This window comes from Gallinula chloropus, assembly GCF_964237585.1.
Source record: "Gallinula chloropus genome assembly, chromosome: 9".
NCBI lineage: Eukaryota > Metazoa > Chordata > Aves > Gruiformes > Rallidae > Gallinula > Gallinula chloropus.
The window spans coordinates 10638712-10657155 of NC_140094.1; the positions used below are offsets into that span (position 1 = coordinate 10638712).

The 18444-nt window shown below is 41.4% G+C and overlaps 2 protein-coding genes across 2 annotated transcripts in view; one reads left to right on the forward strand and one right to left on the reverse strand.

Moving 5' to 3' along the window:
- Window positions 1-407: 407 nt before the first annotated feature.
- Window positions 408-5322, forward strand: STARD5 (StAR related lipid transfer domain containing 5; the record flags this gene model as incomplete). The annotated part of the gene is made up of 6 exons (XM_084268215.1): window positions 408-497; window positions 579-628; window positions 764-896; window positions 2123-2240; window positions 3218-3311; window positions 3869-5322. The coding sequence occupies 6 exons, from the start codon at window positions 408-410 to the stop codon at window positions 4014-4016; spliced, it is 633 nt and encodes a 210-aa protein (XP_084124341.1). The 3' UTR covers window positions 4017-5322.
- A 2615-nt stretch (window positions 5323-7937) lies between these two features.
- Window positions 7938-18444, reverse strand: part of IL16 (interleukin 16) — a gene marked incomplete at its 5' end in the record, with an annotated part of 33772 nt that continues 23265 nt past the window's right edge. Inside the window, 9 exons of the mRNA XM_084267993.1 lie at window positions 7938-8164; window positions 8418-8543; window positions 9399-9651; window positions 10352-10453; window positions 11812-11995; window positions 12508-13591; window positions 14721-14859; window positions 17141-17610; window positions 18338-18425. Of these exons, the coding sequence (XP_084124119.1) occupies window positions 7971-8164; window positions 8418-8543; window positions 9399-9651; window positions 10352-10453; window positions 11812-11995; window positions 12508-13591; window positions 14721-14859; window positions 17141-17610; window positions 18338-18425 (2640 nt within the window). The 3' untranslated portion in view covers window positions 7938-7970. The remainder of the gene's footprint in view (window positions 8165-8417; window positions 8544-9398; window positions 9652-10351; window positions 10454-11811; window positions 11996-12507; window positions 13592-14720; window positions 14860-17140; window positions 17611-18337; window positions 18426-18444) is intronic.

The window sequence follows — 18444 nt, forward strand, 5'->3', positions numbered from 1 at the left end:
GTGAGCAGAACAGTTGAAGCCTCTGCCCTGCTCCCCGGCTGTTTGAAGGCCAGAGGCCACCCATATAAGTCTCCTTCCCAGCTGCCTGTCCTGGGTGGTTCTTTTCTCTCAGGCTGCTGCCCGAAGGCTGTTGGAGGAGCGGGGTGGGCCGATGTTACCCCCTTTCCGGAGAGCCACGACACGGCCACCCGCTGCTCCGAGCTGGCCTGGATGGCCGGCCACAGTCCCACCGCTACTTTCCCCCTCCGTGACGGGAGACGATCCTGGCCACCGCCGCCGCGATGGCCGGCGGCCGGCCAGCAAGGGCCCCTCAGGTGAGGGGGCGGCGCCGCGATCGGCCCATGGGGGCGGTGCGGAGCGGTGTCCTCATAGGCGGCGGCGAGCGGCGGCTCCGCCTCTACCCGGCCATGGACTACGTGGGGCTCGCCGAAGCGGCGGCCGAGAAGATGGAGCTCTACCGGCAGGACCCCGGCGGCTGGCGGGGCTGCCGGCACACGGTGAGCGGGCGCGGCGGGGGCGGCTGAGGAGGGGCAGGGGCCCGGCCCTGCGCGGCTGCTGAAAGCTCCCCCTCCCCACAGAGCGAGGTGTCGGTGTCTTGGAGACCCTCCGCGGAGTTTGCTGGCAACGTGTGAGTACGTCCGGCGCCCCGCGTTCGTTTCCCGAGATGCTGGGGCGAGGGATCGCCCCCGCGGTGCCGCTGCGGGGGGTTTGAGGCCAGGCAGGGCCGAGCCGCGGGTTTTGGTTTCATTTCGTCCCGCCGCAGGTACAGGGGAGAGGGGATCCTGCCTGCCAGCCCCCAGGATGTCTGGGAATGCATAAAGCCGGTGGCCGGCGGGTCCAGGACCAAGTGGGACCAAAACGTGAAGGACTTTGAGGTCGTCGAAGCCGTCAGCGACGTGAGTTCCTCTCAAACCGCCCCGGCGCTGTGTGCGGAGCTCAGGGCTGCGCGCTGGCAGCCCGGTTAGGGCTGGGGGTGAAGGACCTGTACGGGCCCTCGCTCTGCGTCGGTCCGGCAATGCTGGGAGTCGGGATCTTTTCTCCTTGTGTTTGTTTTTCTTTTTGGTAAATTGCGTCTATTTCCTTGTCACCGGCTTACCGTCCTGAAAGGAGCTGCTAATACGTTCTTGGCTAAATAGTGCTTGAATTATGTGTGTGTATGGCGTTAAAGGTTCCCGCGCTAGGTTGTGGTTCATGCTGCAAATCAAACGAAGCATGACTGTTTTAACAAGGTAATTGTGAGGGAAGAGGAGGTTTACGGAATACACTGGTTTAGCTAAGCAGTGATCCTGTCATCGGTATTAATTCAGGCCCCGTCTTTCACCATGGCAGCACGGGATGCTCTGCCCTTAACCAGCTGACTGACCTTGGGACCCAGCGCGCTGCCTCAGTGTCACTATCATTAAACTACAGACGCTGTGCTTGGGGCACTACAGATGAAAAGGGCTCTATGTATGAGCAGTGTGTTCTGTTGCTGCAGTTGCACAATGCATTAGATTTAAACCCCCAAATCTGATGTGTGGATGTAGGTGCTGAAGGCAGCCAGGGTGCAAACACAGACAGTCCCAGGGATGTTCATGGAAGTCCTGGGAAGGTGATTTTTCTTGGTATTTAGTGTATTAGTTTGAAACTTTAGAAATGCTGAAACCTGCCCCTAGAAATTTATAGACTTTATCAGACTTCTCAGTGCTCAACAGTGTGGCAGAAACTTCTGTTTTGGGCACCCTATCACCACAGAACCCCCACAGAAAGGGATGTCAGTGTTAAGGTTTCTGCAGCGTAGCAAAGCTGTATCCCATGTGATATGGTCCTTACTGGAAAGAAGATTAATTTTAACTGTCCTGTGAGCATAGGGGTGGCAGATTTGCTCTTCCTTGTGGTATCGATCCTTAAGCAATCTGGGAGCACAGCGTTATCATGTTGGGATTTTTTCTGTTAAACTGTCTTTAATCAACATGCTGTCATGCCTTTTGACTGTGCTGATTTGCATTTTGTTTGACAAAAGGTATAATAGAACTCCTTGATACAGTGTAGGAAGTGTAACTGAAAGAGTACCAGAAAGCATGGGGTTTTTCTGCTGTACTTTTAAAAGCATCAACTGACATAACTATCCTGTGATTTCCAGACTGTCTCTGTATGCAGAACCACAACTCCATCAGCTTTCATGAGGATTATTTCACCAAGAGAGTTTGTGGATGTGGTACTAATGAAGCAATATGAAGATGGAACAATGCTATCTGCTGGTAAGATTCCTATGTTCTCAACACTTTCACATTGTGTTAGATAATCAGCAGCTACCGGAAATAAATATAAAATAAAAAGTAAGTAAGATGCTGTTTAGTAGCTATTGATCTGACCTTGATGAGAATGTAAAGTATTAGCTGTCTCCTTACATTGCTGTTCTCAGACTACGTAAGTCTTCCTAACATTCAGAAGAACAATGATATTGTTGACCTACAGTTGCTTCCCTTGCTGTGCTTTTGAGACTAAGTGTTTTATTAAGTTCTGGGCTTTATTGTGTGTGTGCATTTGTTGGGCTTTCTTAAAGAATTCAGGAAGCTTTCTGAAGGAATCCCATAAGCCTAAACCCTGTTTTAATTGTATCTGCACTGCCTGTGGATTTTGAGGCCGTTGAACAAATGTACCGCTCCTGTATGTGAAAATAGTTTTCCTTATGAAACACCATTTATGGTGCAGATTTTTAGGGGCTGCCACAGTGTGGATTTTTTTGTTTTCCTACTTTCTCCCTGCTATTTACATGTAACAAGTCAGTGATTTTATTGCTCTGCTGTTCAGCTGTCCCATTTTCCTGTCCTCCTCAGGAATGCTTTGCCAGGAATTTATATGCTTGTTTAGAATGCGTATGCCACTGTGATATGGGTTTGTTGAAAGTAACTTGAATGACCTCTCAAGAAAGCAGTGCTCTCACACAACATGGGGTCAGTGAAGCTCCTCAGAGCCTCTTGACAGAAGTAATATTTGCTTCTAAATTCAGCACTTTTTTGATTTCCTCATTCCACGTCCAGAGTGGTTCCTTTTAACGTCCTTTTTGACCACTTGTATTGCACAATCCCACATTTAAACTGCCCCACATTGTGCTGCCATTCTTCTGAAAGTATTTTATCTTTCAGTGTGTTTCTCAGCTTGGTGCTTTGAGTACCGAGGGCTCTTTCCCATCTCCTGTGAAAATGACACTTTTCTTGAATGCTTTTCCTTACAGCCACCAATGTGGAACACCCACTGTGTCCTCCTCAACCAAATTTCGTGAGAGGTTTTAATTACCCCTGCGGCTGTTTCTGCATACCTCTTTCAGGGTAAGAAGCAATCTATTTGAATTTACATATTCTAAAGCCCTTTTTCTCCATCCTGTGGTGTGTTCATGTGTATGTGGTGGCCACATGTGACCCGTGGCGTCTTGGCAGCAACAGGTTTCTCTCATTCCTTGGTAATCATTATGACTGAGCACCCTTGTTGTTCTCTTTTTCTGTGCAGTAAATTAGTCTCCATTTCCTAGTTTTTAATGTTACAGGAACCATCATCATGCTTGGATTCTTGCTGACCTCTTAAGCAGAGATTCAGCAGAACACATGAGCGTGGGCTGAATTTTTGGTAAATGAGTATCCGGTTGTTTATTACATTGCTGTAATTCATAAACAGGGTCATGTACTTAATCAGGGCCTAGTTTGACTGTAATTTGACTTGTGGGGGTAGCCACACTCATTGAAATTTTCAATTAATGTCTATTGCTTGTTGAGAGAAAAGAAAAATTATTTGGAAATGTCTATCATCAGACAATGCATCTATGAGTCATTGTAAAGTTCTTAATGCTTTTAAACTGTGGGCTATAAAATCACTTGTATTGTCTTTGCAGGGAGCCAGACAGGACTCAGCTGCTCAGTTTTTTTCAGACTGACCTTGGTGGCTATCTTCCCCAGACGGTGGTGGATTCCTTCTTTCCAGCCAGCATAACTGGGTTTTACAGCAACTTGACCAAAGCTGTTAAGGCATTAAAAGCTTGACAACACCAATTGCATACATCACTACATCACCAGCTGAGGGTAGGAGAAAACCTGGTAGCTTGAGGGTACTGATAGGAATTTGGCCTTACAGGGCTTCACTACCAGCAGAGATACTTAGGAAAGGTGAAGGGGGATCTATGGATTGAATAAAGTAAATTTTTAAAGCAGCATTTCCTACCTATCTCTATGCAAAGCAATGGGTTCTTTTCTGTCATGCTGTCTTTTGTTTTCATAATTAGAAAAGTATCACACCAGAGGCTGGAAGGCTGCACTGTGTGCTGCCTGCAGGAAGAGGGTGCACATACTAGATCTGTTCTTGGCTACAATTCATCAGTGTCTGTGAAGAGGAGCTTTGCTAAAATCTGCTTAGCACTACAGCATTAGCCATGTGCAGGTCGGCCCTATTTCGTGTCTGAAGTTCCTGGTTGAGTCCTGTGGAACAATGTTCCTTCCCTAAAATATGAGGTAGCTGTTTTGAGCTGCTTCAGCGGGTGCAAAACAGAAAAAATGGGATTGTGGGAGGATCCCACTTGTTTGTTCCCACAGACTTCAGTACTAACGGGAAATATGCCTTCAGTGCTTTTTCCCTAACTTAAGGTCCAGCAGTGTAAATCAGTTCATAGGTCTGTGGGTTAGAAAACAGACACTCTTCCTCCTGCCCTTCTGTACCAAAACCAGTCATTTCCACAATGCCCTGAAACACACTGCACTGACATGCTGGCAATAAATAAGACAACAAAGCACTTTACTTGCTGGTTTTTAAACTGCACTTCAAATGACCATTTTTAACTGAACTTGAACATTTTTTGGTCTCTTGTGGTGAGAGGTTTTAACGGGTAAATGATCTTTCCTGTAGCTTAGTCTTGACTTGGTAGGTCATAAGGACATTTCTTTTTCTCTGAGTCTGGTCTGCCTCACAGCACTATCTTGGGAAATCAGCTTCTGATCTTGTGTGCAGTGATGGGTCCAGCTTTAGAAAATAATTATGGTGCTGGTTACTGCAGGAATGGTGGACATTACTGTGGATTACCTATAATTACAAAAGAAAAACTAATTGCTGAATTGGGAATTTAAATGCAGCTTGTGATTTTAATGTTGTAACTTGATTATTTAACTAGGTTAATTTGCTCTGCTTTCTGTCCTTGTATTTGTTTTATATTTAGTACAGGACTTGCATACAGTTTCCCGCTTAATCTCACACCATGGATCATATTTTTCAAGGAATCCATTTTTAATCTAGTCTCTTTTGTGTACAAAGATGTAAAACCTTGTATGAATGTGATGTAATAAATATTTTCACTCTACATCTTGCTGCGTTTCCTGCATCATCCTTTAAAATGGTTCCTTGTGCACTTGTTTTGTCAGGAGACAAATGTAAGAGCTATGTGTATTCAGAGAGATACTGGAGGTCAAGGCAACAAGAGAAGGGAAAGCTTTCATGCCAGTTTATGCTCCCCATTGAGGATAAAGGTATTTTGGTGAGAGCAGTCGCCTTTCCAAATTCTTTGGTCCTTATTTCCAATTTAGATTGCTGCTTTCTATATGTAAGAAGAGTAACAAATTCACCTGAGGAGAGATTTGGGTCCTGATATTACAGAGGCTCATATATATTTATCTAAATGTGCTAAAGTTGTTAGGCATGAAGCTTAATATGTTGACAAGTCTTTGCAGGATTATGATTAATTTAATTAGTAAAACTTCAAGATGCTGAGCTCAGGTCACCACTTGTTATACCTGCAGGTAAAGCTTTTGTAGACAACGGGGTGCTTGTTTAGCTATTTATTATGTATTTAATAATTTTTTATTGCTCTGAGCACTAAAGGTGATCCTAGGTGAGGATCTTCCTTGGAATTACTTAAGGATCCCTTTTCTGAGTGCTCAATACATTCTATAAAGGAGGAATTACAAGTCCCTAACATTCAGCCTTCTGCCCTGCCAAATTGGGGAAGGAAATGTCTTTGCCAAGATAATCTTGTAAGATCTTGGAAGACTCCCTAGTGAGACACTCTGCCTGTCATACAGTTTTGAGTTCTTTTGATCTTGGCAGATGCCAGGAAAGGCTGAAGCATCCAAAAACTGAAAAACTTTGGAAGGTAGAAGAACATCTCTGGAAAAAAGCGAGATCAAACCTGCCTTGGTGGCTCCGTGTTAGTTCTGAAACTGATGAAGTTAAATAGCTGTTTCAGCAGATGGCGTTGCAGTATTCTGTGCTGGGGCTGTAACCAGTCCAGTCTCCTTTGTTGAAGTTATGAAGCTGACCAACAAGTGATGTGGTTTTACAGGAAATTGCTTTAACAGAGCTAAAGAGTTCAGGCCTGCTTTTCTGCACAGAACTCATTCAAGGTTTTCCTTATTAGTGGTATGGGCAAGCAGCTGAAAAATTTCAGAATCTTTTACATGCACCAGGTTTTTACTTGGACTTTGTTAAGCCTAAACCAATAATGATGATGAAGTTAAATACAAGAAATTACAAAAAAGCCCAACGAACTATTTGGAGAGTTTCAGGTAGGTACCAGATTCTCTCTGTTTTTTCCTGTCCTGGTGGCTATCCAATCTGTAGAAATTTTGTTTTGAGGATTGGTTGGTTGTTTTTTTGTAAAACACAACTCAGTTGAGAAGGGGGTTTGCAAGTGTGAGGGCACGTGGCTTTTCAAGGATTAACATAGAGTTGGCTTGTGAGGAAAAGCCAAAGCAAGGTAAATGCCTGGATGTAATTATTACTTCCTGCTGTCCTATTTCCCTTTCTCTCAATTGCTGCTTCTGTGACATCCTGTTAAGGGCACAGAAAACAGTTTCTGAACCCCTGCAGTTGTATTGGTTGGTGAAATTAAATAATCAAAGAAGAGTGCAGCAATTCCCAGCTATGGAAAGGTGACCAGCCAAGGATAACCAGTACAGCCATCTGGCTTTTGACTGGCAAGTCACTACTTTCCATCCTGAAGTTGTGAAATCAGCCAGAGAACACCAAATGGGTGCCGTAGACACATGTGCCTTCTGCTGGCAGAATTCTATACTGTGATTGGAGAACACTGCTAGAATGCTGATAGCAGCATTTGAAGCATAGATTTATCTCCTAGTTATTTAGTGTCTGCAGAATAAACACTTGGATTCAGAACTTTTAATTCCCAAATGTTCACTGGTACTTTCCTCTACAAAAAGAACACATTTCAAAAAATGTGTGTAGTTAGAAGGTAGGAGTTGGTTCTAAACAGTTCTAAACAGGTTTTACTCTCCTGCTTCAGTCCTCTGAGACCTCTGGCCAGAGGAAGGTCAGAAAAACCTCCACTACATTACCCTCAGCATCCTGCCTCGCCCTTGCAATGCTGAGACACACTCCTTTACCACCATCACCCACTTGTATTTGCGTCCTAGAGTTGAGATGGTTCTGTCAACCGCTACTAGAAAGTTAACCTAGACAGTTTTTAACTGTTGTGAATGTTCTGTTGTTTGAGTAGAAAAGCTGGAGTTTTTCAGGTTACGTCATTTTGACAGACAAAATCGACCCCCTTTCTCTGCCCTTTACACATTCTCTAAGGCTTTTTCTTTGGCGTAGTGTTTAGGCTTGTAGACATGTCTCTTCCTCCTGGGAAGGTAGGGCAGGGAGCAAGACTTGTAGGACTGAAAACAGCACAGGATGTGCTTTTGGTATTTGTTAATGGCTTAAAATAGAAGAGCAGTACAGCTATCGCATGTTTTATTACAACCATTATATTATTAATAGTCATTATTTATAATTCTACACTTTGGAACATCTGTTTCTGAATGTTGAAATGAGAATCATGCACAATTTGTGCAGATCTTACTTCATCCCAAACAGCTTGCTCTGTAACTGGCAGTAAGATCATACATACATCTCACATGTGCTTTCCGAGTACCTTGCTGTGCTTGCCAAATGGCTGCAAGTAATAAAATCCTTTTTTGTATGTAATATTGGCAGTACTCTAATTTCTCCTCTTACAGAGTTTCAGATGACTTGGTGGTAACAGAGCTTGGATTCTTCTTCTTGATGATAGCTGTGATGGGCCCATCAGGTAATGCCTTGATTATATTCCATGCTTCAAATCGAGTGAGTCCTTGCATGGCAGTGGTGTGCACTTGTAATAGCTCATCACCAGGCTGAACAGGGCTGCTTTGTTCTAATGCAGTCCCTGGAGAAAGAAAGTTAATTTCCTTTAATTCTTTGGGCAGATGAGTCATTAACAGATCTTTCACTTATACCAAACATGCTGGTGATCCTTTAATAAATGATCCAGGCTCAGCAGGCAACAAATTACTGGCACTGCCCAGGATAATGGTGCATTTACAAAAAATACAATTTTCATGGGTATAAATAATCAGTTATGAATAGAATGAGCTTGAATCAGCTAAGAGCTTGCCATGTATGCATTTAAATGTGGTTACCTTTAAATATCCTGTTGATGATGATTGGTTTATCTCCATGAATAGACCCCTTCCCTCCTTCCAGACTGAATCCTAATCCAGCAGGTGTTTTTTCTAGAGTCACAGTGCAGATTATATCTTCAGTTGCTGGAAAAAAAATGGAAGGTTAGCAGATGGGCACCACACAACCTGAAAAGCTAAAACATCTGTTACAAAAACTGAACTTCTGTGTTGTTTTTAAGGGCACCATAAACTGCCAAATTAAAGACAAAACTATAACTTCTAATTCCTTATTTTGTCATCATAAGGCCCTCAAGGAAGCTGGGGAGAGCAAGTTGTATTTGAACTCATGACAGAATGGAAGTATAAAAAGGAAAGCTGGAAACGTTTGCTAGAAAAACCTGTTCAATAAGCAAAATTCAAGAAACATTTTTCTTGATGTTAGTTATGAAGTTATCAGCTGCAGAACTGATCATGTTTATTTGTAGTATACAAATAAAGCCACAGATCTCCAGGTTATGCTTTAGAGAAGGAAAAAAAAGTCTTAAGAATGTGAAAAGTTTTGCAAAAATCTGACCTTGCTGTGTTTCAGATGAAAGACCTGCTATATCAAACAATAGCACATTGTTTGTTCAAACTGTAATTCACAAAGGTCTTATAGACCAGAATCTAATAATATTCAACTGAAGAATCTCTGTTCACTGAGTTGTTGTTGTACCTTCTATTAGATGTGTTATTACAATAGTCTTTGTATGTCTACAGAAATTTATACAGTGGGTCACGTGCTTTTTCAGAGGGCTTCTTTATTTTAGAAATCTGTTAATTCTTTCCCTTTCCAACAAGTGTTTTACAAATGTCTGCTTCAGTTTTATTAACTATGCTGTCTTCAATCATGGCTCTTAGATTCACACAGCTGAGCTGCTTTCTGAACACTGGATTTCAGGCAATGAGTAAACATTTAGCAGGTGGAGGCTGCAAGGTAGTGCTACTGAACTTACTCACCAGACTCTCGTGAGGCATCACTTGCTACTGAAGACGTACTAGAGTTGATTGAAACATTGAGATTTTTTTCTCCCTCTTTAGCTTTTCTTGTGACAACAACAGCTTGTCTGGGCTGTCGAGCCTGTCGCATGATTGCTGAGGCATCGTTATGAGTCGCACCTTTAAGAGACTTCCCATTAATGGATAGTACTTCATCTCCTTTCTGAATAGTTCCTTCCTGAGATGCTAATCCATTGGGAAACACTTTGTGAACCTATTGAAGAGCCCAGTCACCACGCACGCACACAAGGGAAGAGGAAAAAAGGGACAAATCACTAGATCAGTCAGTTAAGAGTTTTAACCACATGCATTTTCTATTCTCTGCCAGGAATGAGTTGCTTCTAGAACATTTCTGGACTGAGGGCTGAATAAATTTGTGTGGAGAAGTTCTCTTGAGCACAACCCTCCCTGAGCAGCTAGGCAATCTGCTTAGCTTCAGTGTCAGATATGCTCACAGTACATACATTGCAGTGCTACTTCCTGATCCTCTCACTGCTCTGCTAGCCGGAGGAAGATGGTATGAAGCTAGAATTTAGTTTCCAGACCCCTTATATGTCTACGTGCTCACCTCATTCCTCCTGACCACTCTGCAATGGTCTTCTATAAGCATGCGAATAAGCTGATTGTTACTTCCTGCTGAGTGAGGGCTGTGTGGCATTCTGCCTTGGCTTTTGAGCTGTTGGGAGTATGTTACCCTAGGAAACAGGGCACAGCTACCAGTCGCCTGGAGAGGGCAGCTCTGTGCCAAAGCATCCTGTTTTCACCCATTAAGACCATGATTCTTCTGACCCTAACGCTGCAGCTGCATACTTTGATTATGACAAAAGTCAACCTCTGTAGTAGAAAACCGGTAAGTTAGATATTTTTAGACTAGTTTGCTTTGGAGTACTTTTTTTAAGAAAATTGCTACTTACTGTTATCACTTTGCTCTCTAGATCAATGCCCCCTGCCAGGCTGAATCCAAGACCAGTATCTTCTTCTTTGTGCAAAATTGTAACATGAATATCATCAAATTCCTAGGCAGAGAAAAGAAGAAATGTCAAGAACTTCCCAAAAGATTTGTCAAGGTGATTGGAAAATCAGCATGTTTTCTTGTTGTCAGTCATATTTTATGATGACACTTACTGGCATAAGCATAATACTGGGACATATTTATTATTTGGTTTTGAATAAATTTACCTATGAATTTACCTATTTATAAAATGCTATTCTGTGTTTAAAGTGGTTCTGTTTTGGTAAATAGGTTATCAATTGAATCTGGACCTTAAATTATGTAAAAGAGAAGAGAAATTGTTCTGTAGAAACAGAAAATATTGCTGAATCATATTAGAGAACCTTTTAATTGAAAAAGTAGAAAAATAATTTGGCATGCAATTCCATAACAACCATTTCATAATCATGTTCAGGATGTAAGCAACTGTAGTTGCCTCTTTTGATACAAGGTCTTGTGTCCACAACTAAATCTACTAGCCAGCTGCAACCAGGCAAAGGGTATGTGCTGCTCTGAGATGGTCCCAAAAGTTCCATGCGAACAGAGGTCTTGGTATGAGAGGTGCTAGTGTCCCACCAAGGGCAACATGGCTACATAACTTTTACTGTGAAGCAAACAAAAAATAGCAACATGGGATGTTAACAAGAAACACAAATTGATACAGAACTTGGCTCTGTTTGTCAAAGGGCTTTGTTTGCAACATACTAGCAAAGTTGGATGTAGTTAGTAACAATGACATGAGAAACTGACTACCTGGTATTCTGACAGGCAGACAGGAATTTGCGGCAGCAGATATAAACCAGACTAACCCAGGACACAAGCCACTGCGGTTAGCTAAGAGGCAGAAGCGGTGTTAGTTTAGGCTCATTGGTGCATTAATGCTGATGTGAAGCTTTTGCACAGCGAGCATGTAGCTGCCAACAGAAGCTAAACCGTTTTCAGTGCAGAGCCCTAAGGATGTTACCTGCTTTTTCTTTAAGTGGGAGCAGTCTTTAATGAAAGTCCACCAAATAAAAAGAAAGGTCTCCAAAATATCATAGACTCACAGAATAATTTGGGCTGGAAGGGACCTTAAAGATCAACTAGTTCCAATGCCGCTGCTGTGTGCATTGACATCCTATACTGGAACAGGTTTCTCACAGCTGCTTCTGCCCCTACCTGCTGAGTAACTGTTATCCCACTGGTTAAATGAGTATTACTCTTGCTTAGTTATCTTTTAAGACTTCTATCTTGAAGAGTTTTGATGACAAGAGCTAAATGTTACTACTGGCTATATTGAGAAGGCTGTTTTATTTGTTATCACATGAAGTTGCAAAGATTAACCAGACACATCCACTCCACAGCTTTCTGAAGATCATACACAAAAAGAAAAAGCAGATTTACCTTTAAGGTTTCTTCATCTAGTGATTTGACTTCCTGTATAAGCTTTTCTAACTCTTCAGGGGAAAGCAGAGAGATGACAGACTGCCCTGACACACCGGATGCTTGAGGTGAGCCACGTTCCTGTTTCTCTTCCTCTTTCTCATTGTCTGCCAGGCTCACTGTATATTCTCTCAACTCGGCAAGGCTGTTCCATTGTAACAAGAATAAAAAAAGAAATGTTGAGCTAAGAAGGAACATACCCACTAAAACATAGCACAGATGAATTTGAAGCAGTCATTGTTTGATCTTATCAGCATTTAATTAGGGTGGTAGCTCCTATAGTAACTATAATAAATTCATACAGAGGTAAATGAAACATTTTAGCCTAACAGAAGTAAGATCCATCACACTTTAGGAAAGGATAAGAAATAATTTCTTGGCCAAACTTGACTTAAATCTTTATCTTGGAAATGCTAAAAAATTTCCTTCTTAGGTAAGTGGATTTGTTAAATAGACATGTACTTATATAGTGTAAATTAGAAATAAGTGTATGGTCATGTGATTCGTTCAACCTGTATGCTCTAAAAAATTCTTAAGTTGGTCTGTATGTTACTATTGTGTGCTGCTACTACCCTTGGATGTTAATCTGTTGGTGGATCAGCATAGATGCTCACCAACAGTGATCTGCAAATCTGTTTTTTAAATATGGTGTCTTACTTTAGTGAAAACCCAGTGTCGAGGTGATGATTCTCACTTGAGGTTGAGAAAGAAGTCCCATCCTCCTCCACAGAAGACTGAGATGATGTGTCCAGAGTTTCCCATGCACTGTTTCCAGAAGAGACTGGAGACTGAGGAAGGTAAAGCAAAGATTTCATTAAAGCAGATGACACCTGGTTACTGATGGAATAGATTTTGCTATGCTTTTCATCATATGTCTTCATCATCTCACAAGACTGGGCTGCAGTAAGAGGGAAGCTTCGTGATCGCAGGCTGTGTGTTTTTGTGGCTGGTAGAAGATGGGGAGCTGCACTGGTTTCTGTAGTTAAGAGACCCGAGGAATTTTCAGTGTTGGCATTGGTGGTTTCCTCCAAGCTGGTGACAAGGGCCACCCCAGGAGAGGAAGATCTCTCTAGGCTCTCTGTACTGACGACCACAGGTGACTTTGGCTGTTGGCTACTTTCACAATGTTGGAGCGAGCCTTGGTTTAAGTTTGCTGGAGCCACTTCTGACCCTGTTGCAGTGGGAGAGTGTTCTTTCTGGACCGATGGCTTCAGGCTAAACCTTCGGTGTGGTTTTTCAGGTGACTGTGGAGCACTCAAGGATTCAAACGAACTTATTCTTTGTTTTATTGATGAAGCCCTGGGAGAGACACGGGATAAGCCGGATTGAAGTTCTTTGCTGGAAATACTCTCAGGACTTGGATCTGCCTGTGGTTTTAGATCTGAATTTGTTTTTCTCAGTCCTTTCAGACTTTGGCGAAACCAGGCTGGCTTAGGGGCAACAGGAGGACCCTTTTTCATGCTGTCATTTTCACCTGATTTTAGCACTTTTGAACCACCTGTTTCCGATTCTGATTTCTTCAATGCTGTCTCTGAGCTGCTTCGATTTTGATTCTCTTTCTTTGTGTCGGTGCCAGGTTGCAAACGTAAGTGGACATTGTCTTCACTCATGGTGGGATTAAATAAGCTTTTTATGCAGTCAGAAATTTTAACCCAAGGGTCTTCTGTTGTTATATCAAGACTATAATCTACCCGTGCTTGTCTTTTAAGTACAGGCCTTTGTATTGATGAAAGTGGATTCCCTGCATTAGAAAAACATTGATTATAGACAAGCAGTCTTCTACTTCTCCATTCCTCATCTATGCACTGCTAGTAACTCATTAAATTTCAGTTTCATTCAGGCCTCTAATAGGTATCTTTCTAAAATTTCTAAAAAGTTCAAACTTTTTAAAAATTCCTGAATCTTAGTCTCCAACATCTGATTCCTGACACTGGAATTAACTGAAAAACAAGGCTCTTGGGCGCTTATGTACAAGATACCTTTTCTAAAGGGCTTGCAACTTCTAAAAGTTAACTGAAATTCTGGGGGAATATATAGGTTACAGCAGTTAAAACAGAAGGCTAGAACAGCAATGTTGTTTGCAGTGTAGGGAAAAGCTCATGTTAGGGTAAATTATTTTTTAAAAAATAGAAAATCCCATCAAGATTTTTGATTAATGTTTATGTTTCCTTAATTTTATGCAGGCATTACCAGTTGTATTTTTCTAGTAAGTAAAAATTCAATTCTAACATAGGAATCAATTTTACATCACAAGATGGTCAGGTGTTTTAATGTTAAAGATCACAGAGCTGAATGGCAGCAGTTTTTTGTTTTGTGCAGTTGTACAGTTATCTGCTCAAGTGGAAAAAAAAATTTAAGTGTTTTTTTGTTTTTGTTAATCTGAAGCAGAAGTTGCAGAATTACATAACAGTTTAAGTTCTAAGAGAACTCTTGAGATTGCCTAGTTCCCTTAATGCTGTTTCCTTAACTCTAACTAGCACAAGAAAAAAATTACTTATCAGCTGTGGGATGCATTGCAGCACTTGAGCCTTGCAAGTATGCATACAAATGTCCTTTAGAAATGCTAAAACTAACATTTAGTATCATTTTTAAATATAAATAAGCAGTTTCATCTCAAGAAATACAGCAATAGTGTACCTGTCCATTAGCATTTTTACAACATACCATCTATTATGCTGCCTTTGAGATATTACCCTTGGTTTTCAAAGATTAATCAATCATTTGGAATTTCATCTGTTCCCCCCAGAATTTACAGCTGTGGGTTGAAATCTACATTTAAAAAGAACGGTAAAATCAGCTTGATAGCTGTTTTGGAATCCAAACTAAATGCAAGGATCAGCTGCAAGAAGAGTTCATGGAGTTAAACATACCTAAGTTCACTTTTCTTTCTTGATCTCTGCGCGCTGGAGCAGCAGTGATGTGTTCGGTATCATGTGCTGTAGGAGAAGTGGTAAAGACACTGTGGGTTACATCAGTTTGATGTCCCTCTAGCATTGGCTCTCCAACTTCCTTCTGAACAAACAGGAAATAGAAATGTGTCAGAATGTGATTGTACAAACCATAAACCCCCATATTTTTGGATTTAATGTGAAAAATTGAATAGAAATCAAGGTTTCGCTTCTGCTTGGGATGTAATCCTCATAGTTATTAATTTATTCTGTAATTCCAAAGTGCTGACATAATATTTTATGGTCACACTTGTAAACAGACTGTGAAAAAAATGTCATTTACATCTCAAAAGTTTACTAACAAGCTTTATCATAAAGTAAAAAGGTTGCCTACTGTAATTTTCAATTTTTGCAAAAACAGTCATTCAGTAGACCATTAGAAACCAGTCAAATGACTTTTCTCTTAACTTCAAATGAAATTCTTTTCTGTTGAAGCCTTTTGCCCTTACCCACAAGCTAGATGGGCTAAATCATTTGCAATTGCAGTGTTAGAGCCCCCCATTTCTTGTTTTTGGAAGGAAACATAGGGGGAGAGGATTAGAGGGTGCAGTAAATGCCACTTTCAACATTGTGGTCTGGAATTATTTGATTCATTTGATTAAATGATGCCAAGTTACCATCTGCTCTGCTGATTTGCTGAAGTGCTCTCTGTTGTGTAGTTAAGCTCCAGAATTACTAATAGGAACCAAAACTAAACAGGACAGAAAGTGAAAGTGTAGGAACAAGTTAGACTGCCCTGGGGAAAAAAAAAAGTGATTGAACAATTTCTTAGCTTTTCTGTCATAGGGTGGTGGTTGTTATGCAACTTTCTTATTCTAGGAAAACTTTGCTCCATCCCCTGCTTACAAGGGTCATCCTTGAAAGTGCACTTGGGTTTTCTTGCTGTTAGATGTGGACATCAGACTTTCAGTAAGAGAAGCTGCCAATTTGGAAGTGCTATGAAAAGACAGTTTGATGTTACTCTCTACTGCTAGCAGTTACCTATCTTTTTATTGATGCAGTTTAAAGCAGAGTTGAAAATATCAATGAAGCGTTCTCAGTTATGAAAAGTAACCCTACAGTCTGCTGAACCCCTGTATAAAACTGTGGTGTGCAGGCCTAAAAGTAATACAAACTGTCTGGGGAATAAAGGTTAAAAATAAAACCTCTTAATGATATGAAATACCTGGGGATTAAAACAGCTCTTGCCCTGAGATATACTGACTGTCTTACTGGAGGAAGTCATTTTAGTTTCACAGACTTTATTGAATTAAAGATTTTTTTTCTCCTTATAATTTAGAATAATTAAGTACTGCAGAATAATAAGTGGCATGCAGTGATAAGTTCGACCAGTACTTCTTTCCCTGAATGTTACTTCTGAAATGTGATTTTCTAGTAGCTGTTGATGAGTATGTTATTACTGCTCCTTTAAGTGATGGTAAAAGATTTACTTTACGTGAGATACTGAACCAAAACTTTCTCAGATATAAACATTAGACATGAGCTTCGGTCTGAGCTGTATCTCCAGCTTTGTAACCATGGGGTGAGGTTTTTTCTGCATTGCACTGAAATCTGCTCATTTCTACAGGCATATTACTAAACCTGGGGCAAAGAGGCTTCATGTATAAACAAACCACAACTTTTGTTTCAACATGCAGATCTCACAATCCCTCACACTTGTGCAAATGTGAGGAGGAACTGAAGTTTAGTAACATACAAACATGCATGCAGGTTTCAAATACTGTAGCTCTTCAATAAATACGTATGTGCCTCACAATTTAAATGAGTTTAGTACATATATGAGCCCAAGATTAGTGCTGTACTTAATGTTAGTGCTTCCTTCCAATCAAAATCCATTACTGAAACAAACTATTTCATGACTCTCTACTTAGCAGATTTGACTTTGTGAGTGTCCAGATTAGGACCAACCATATCAAGGGGACATCAGAGGCTGCACAAACTGCTCCAGTCCCAACTCAGCACATTTCTGTTTCAGTTGCACTGGAACCAGAATGCTCAATGCCACCAGTGGCGCGTGTTTGCAGGGAGTGATGTTGAGGGACTCAAATTCATTCTCACTGCTGCTCTCACCAAGATTTTAAATTAGATTATTTGATACATACAGAAGAAAACTTCTTTCAGACACTTCTCTGCCCTTAGCCTGAACATAATTTTTTCAACGGAACTGTGACTTGACTAAGGTATGTTTTTATCAAAACAGAAGACCCTTGTCCCCTTTCCCCAGTCCTCACATATGCACACTTTCTCCTTCTTCCTGCATCATACAAAGTTATTTTGCTTTCCTCCTTCCCCTGCCTCACCGATGTGCAAACACAAGAAAAACCTTGCAGATCTTGCTTTACCTGAACACTTGCAGAAGGTGATGCAGCTGCTTCTGATGTGAGCTTTTCTTTTCTGTCCATGTCACACTGGTCGTTACATGTACAGTCCTGCTTAAAATATTTCCTTGGTGGAGGTTTGGGCTTTGATGACTTAGGTTTCCTAACGAGAATCTCTGATGATTTCTTAGTGTTTTGCAAGTGTCGGCCTACCTCACGACAAGTAGGGGGGGAATTTCTCTCTGAGTTATTGCCAGACAATGAGTAGAGCAGGCCAGGCTGCCTGGTAATTGGTACATCAATGCTATGTACTCTTGCTTTCATGTCAGTCAGTTGGTATGCAGCAGCACATGAGGACCTGGGGTTGTAGCTGCTGTCACTGCTGGAGCGGGTCATTAGCTTCTGTGTCCTGTGGCTGCAATGGGTAGCATTCCTTTCCATGTGTTTTTCACATGGGTGTCTTCCATGCCAGCTGGTTTCTAGCTTTTTAACACCTGTATCAGGAACATGTTCAAAATGTCAATTCAGATACATGCAACGTGCTCCCTTCTAAGATTCAGCTGATTAAATTTGCAGCTAAATACCGTCATTGGGTGATGGAAAGGTATGATTTATGGAATAAAGGCTTGTAGATTGCTGTATAAGACTGGAAAAGTTGACTCTTCAAAATAACATTACATTTTCCATATATATATTTTTATATATCTCAACAGTATAGTTTTGCTGATGATGATTTTGTTACCTTTGGTCCTTAAGAAGATATAAGACAATAAAAGGATTATTGTTGCATACTGTGGGAAGATGCCACAGCTGAACTGGGCAAACAGCTCCAACCATGACTGCACATGCTTATCCTCAGAAGGGGATTAACAAGCTGTTTGTCCCCAGGACATCCCCTGCGTTGTGCAGTTCCTTGCTATCACAACCCTGTCAACTACTGATAGTTTGAAAAGCTTTAAGTGGAGGTTATGAATTGCAAAGGGTGAGCAAGAGGGAGAGGAAGTTTGCACAAAGATTTTTGTTGATGATCAGACAGATGTGGTCTTTTCTCATCACTCTGGTAATGTATCTGAGGAGGTGCATTAGATGAGCTCTTCTGTGAGGTGGCTTCCTCTTCCTTTCCTCTCGGTGTTACCAGGGATTCTAATACAGCATGTATTCACCCTATATATCTTTTAAGTCAAAATTACCATGTCTTAATAAATGCACTTATTTCCTTACCTTCAGTAGTCCATTGGTGTCTCTCCTTTCCAAATCTGTTGTTTTCCACAGCTTGTGCAACAGCTTCTTTCAGCTGCTGCTCAGACACCTAGGAAATACACCATTAC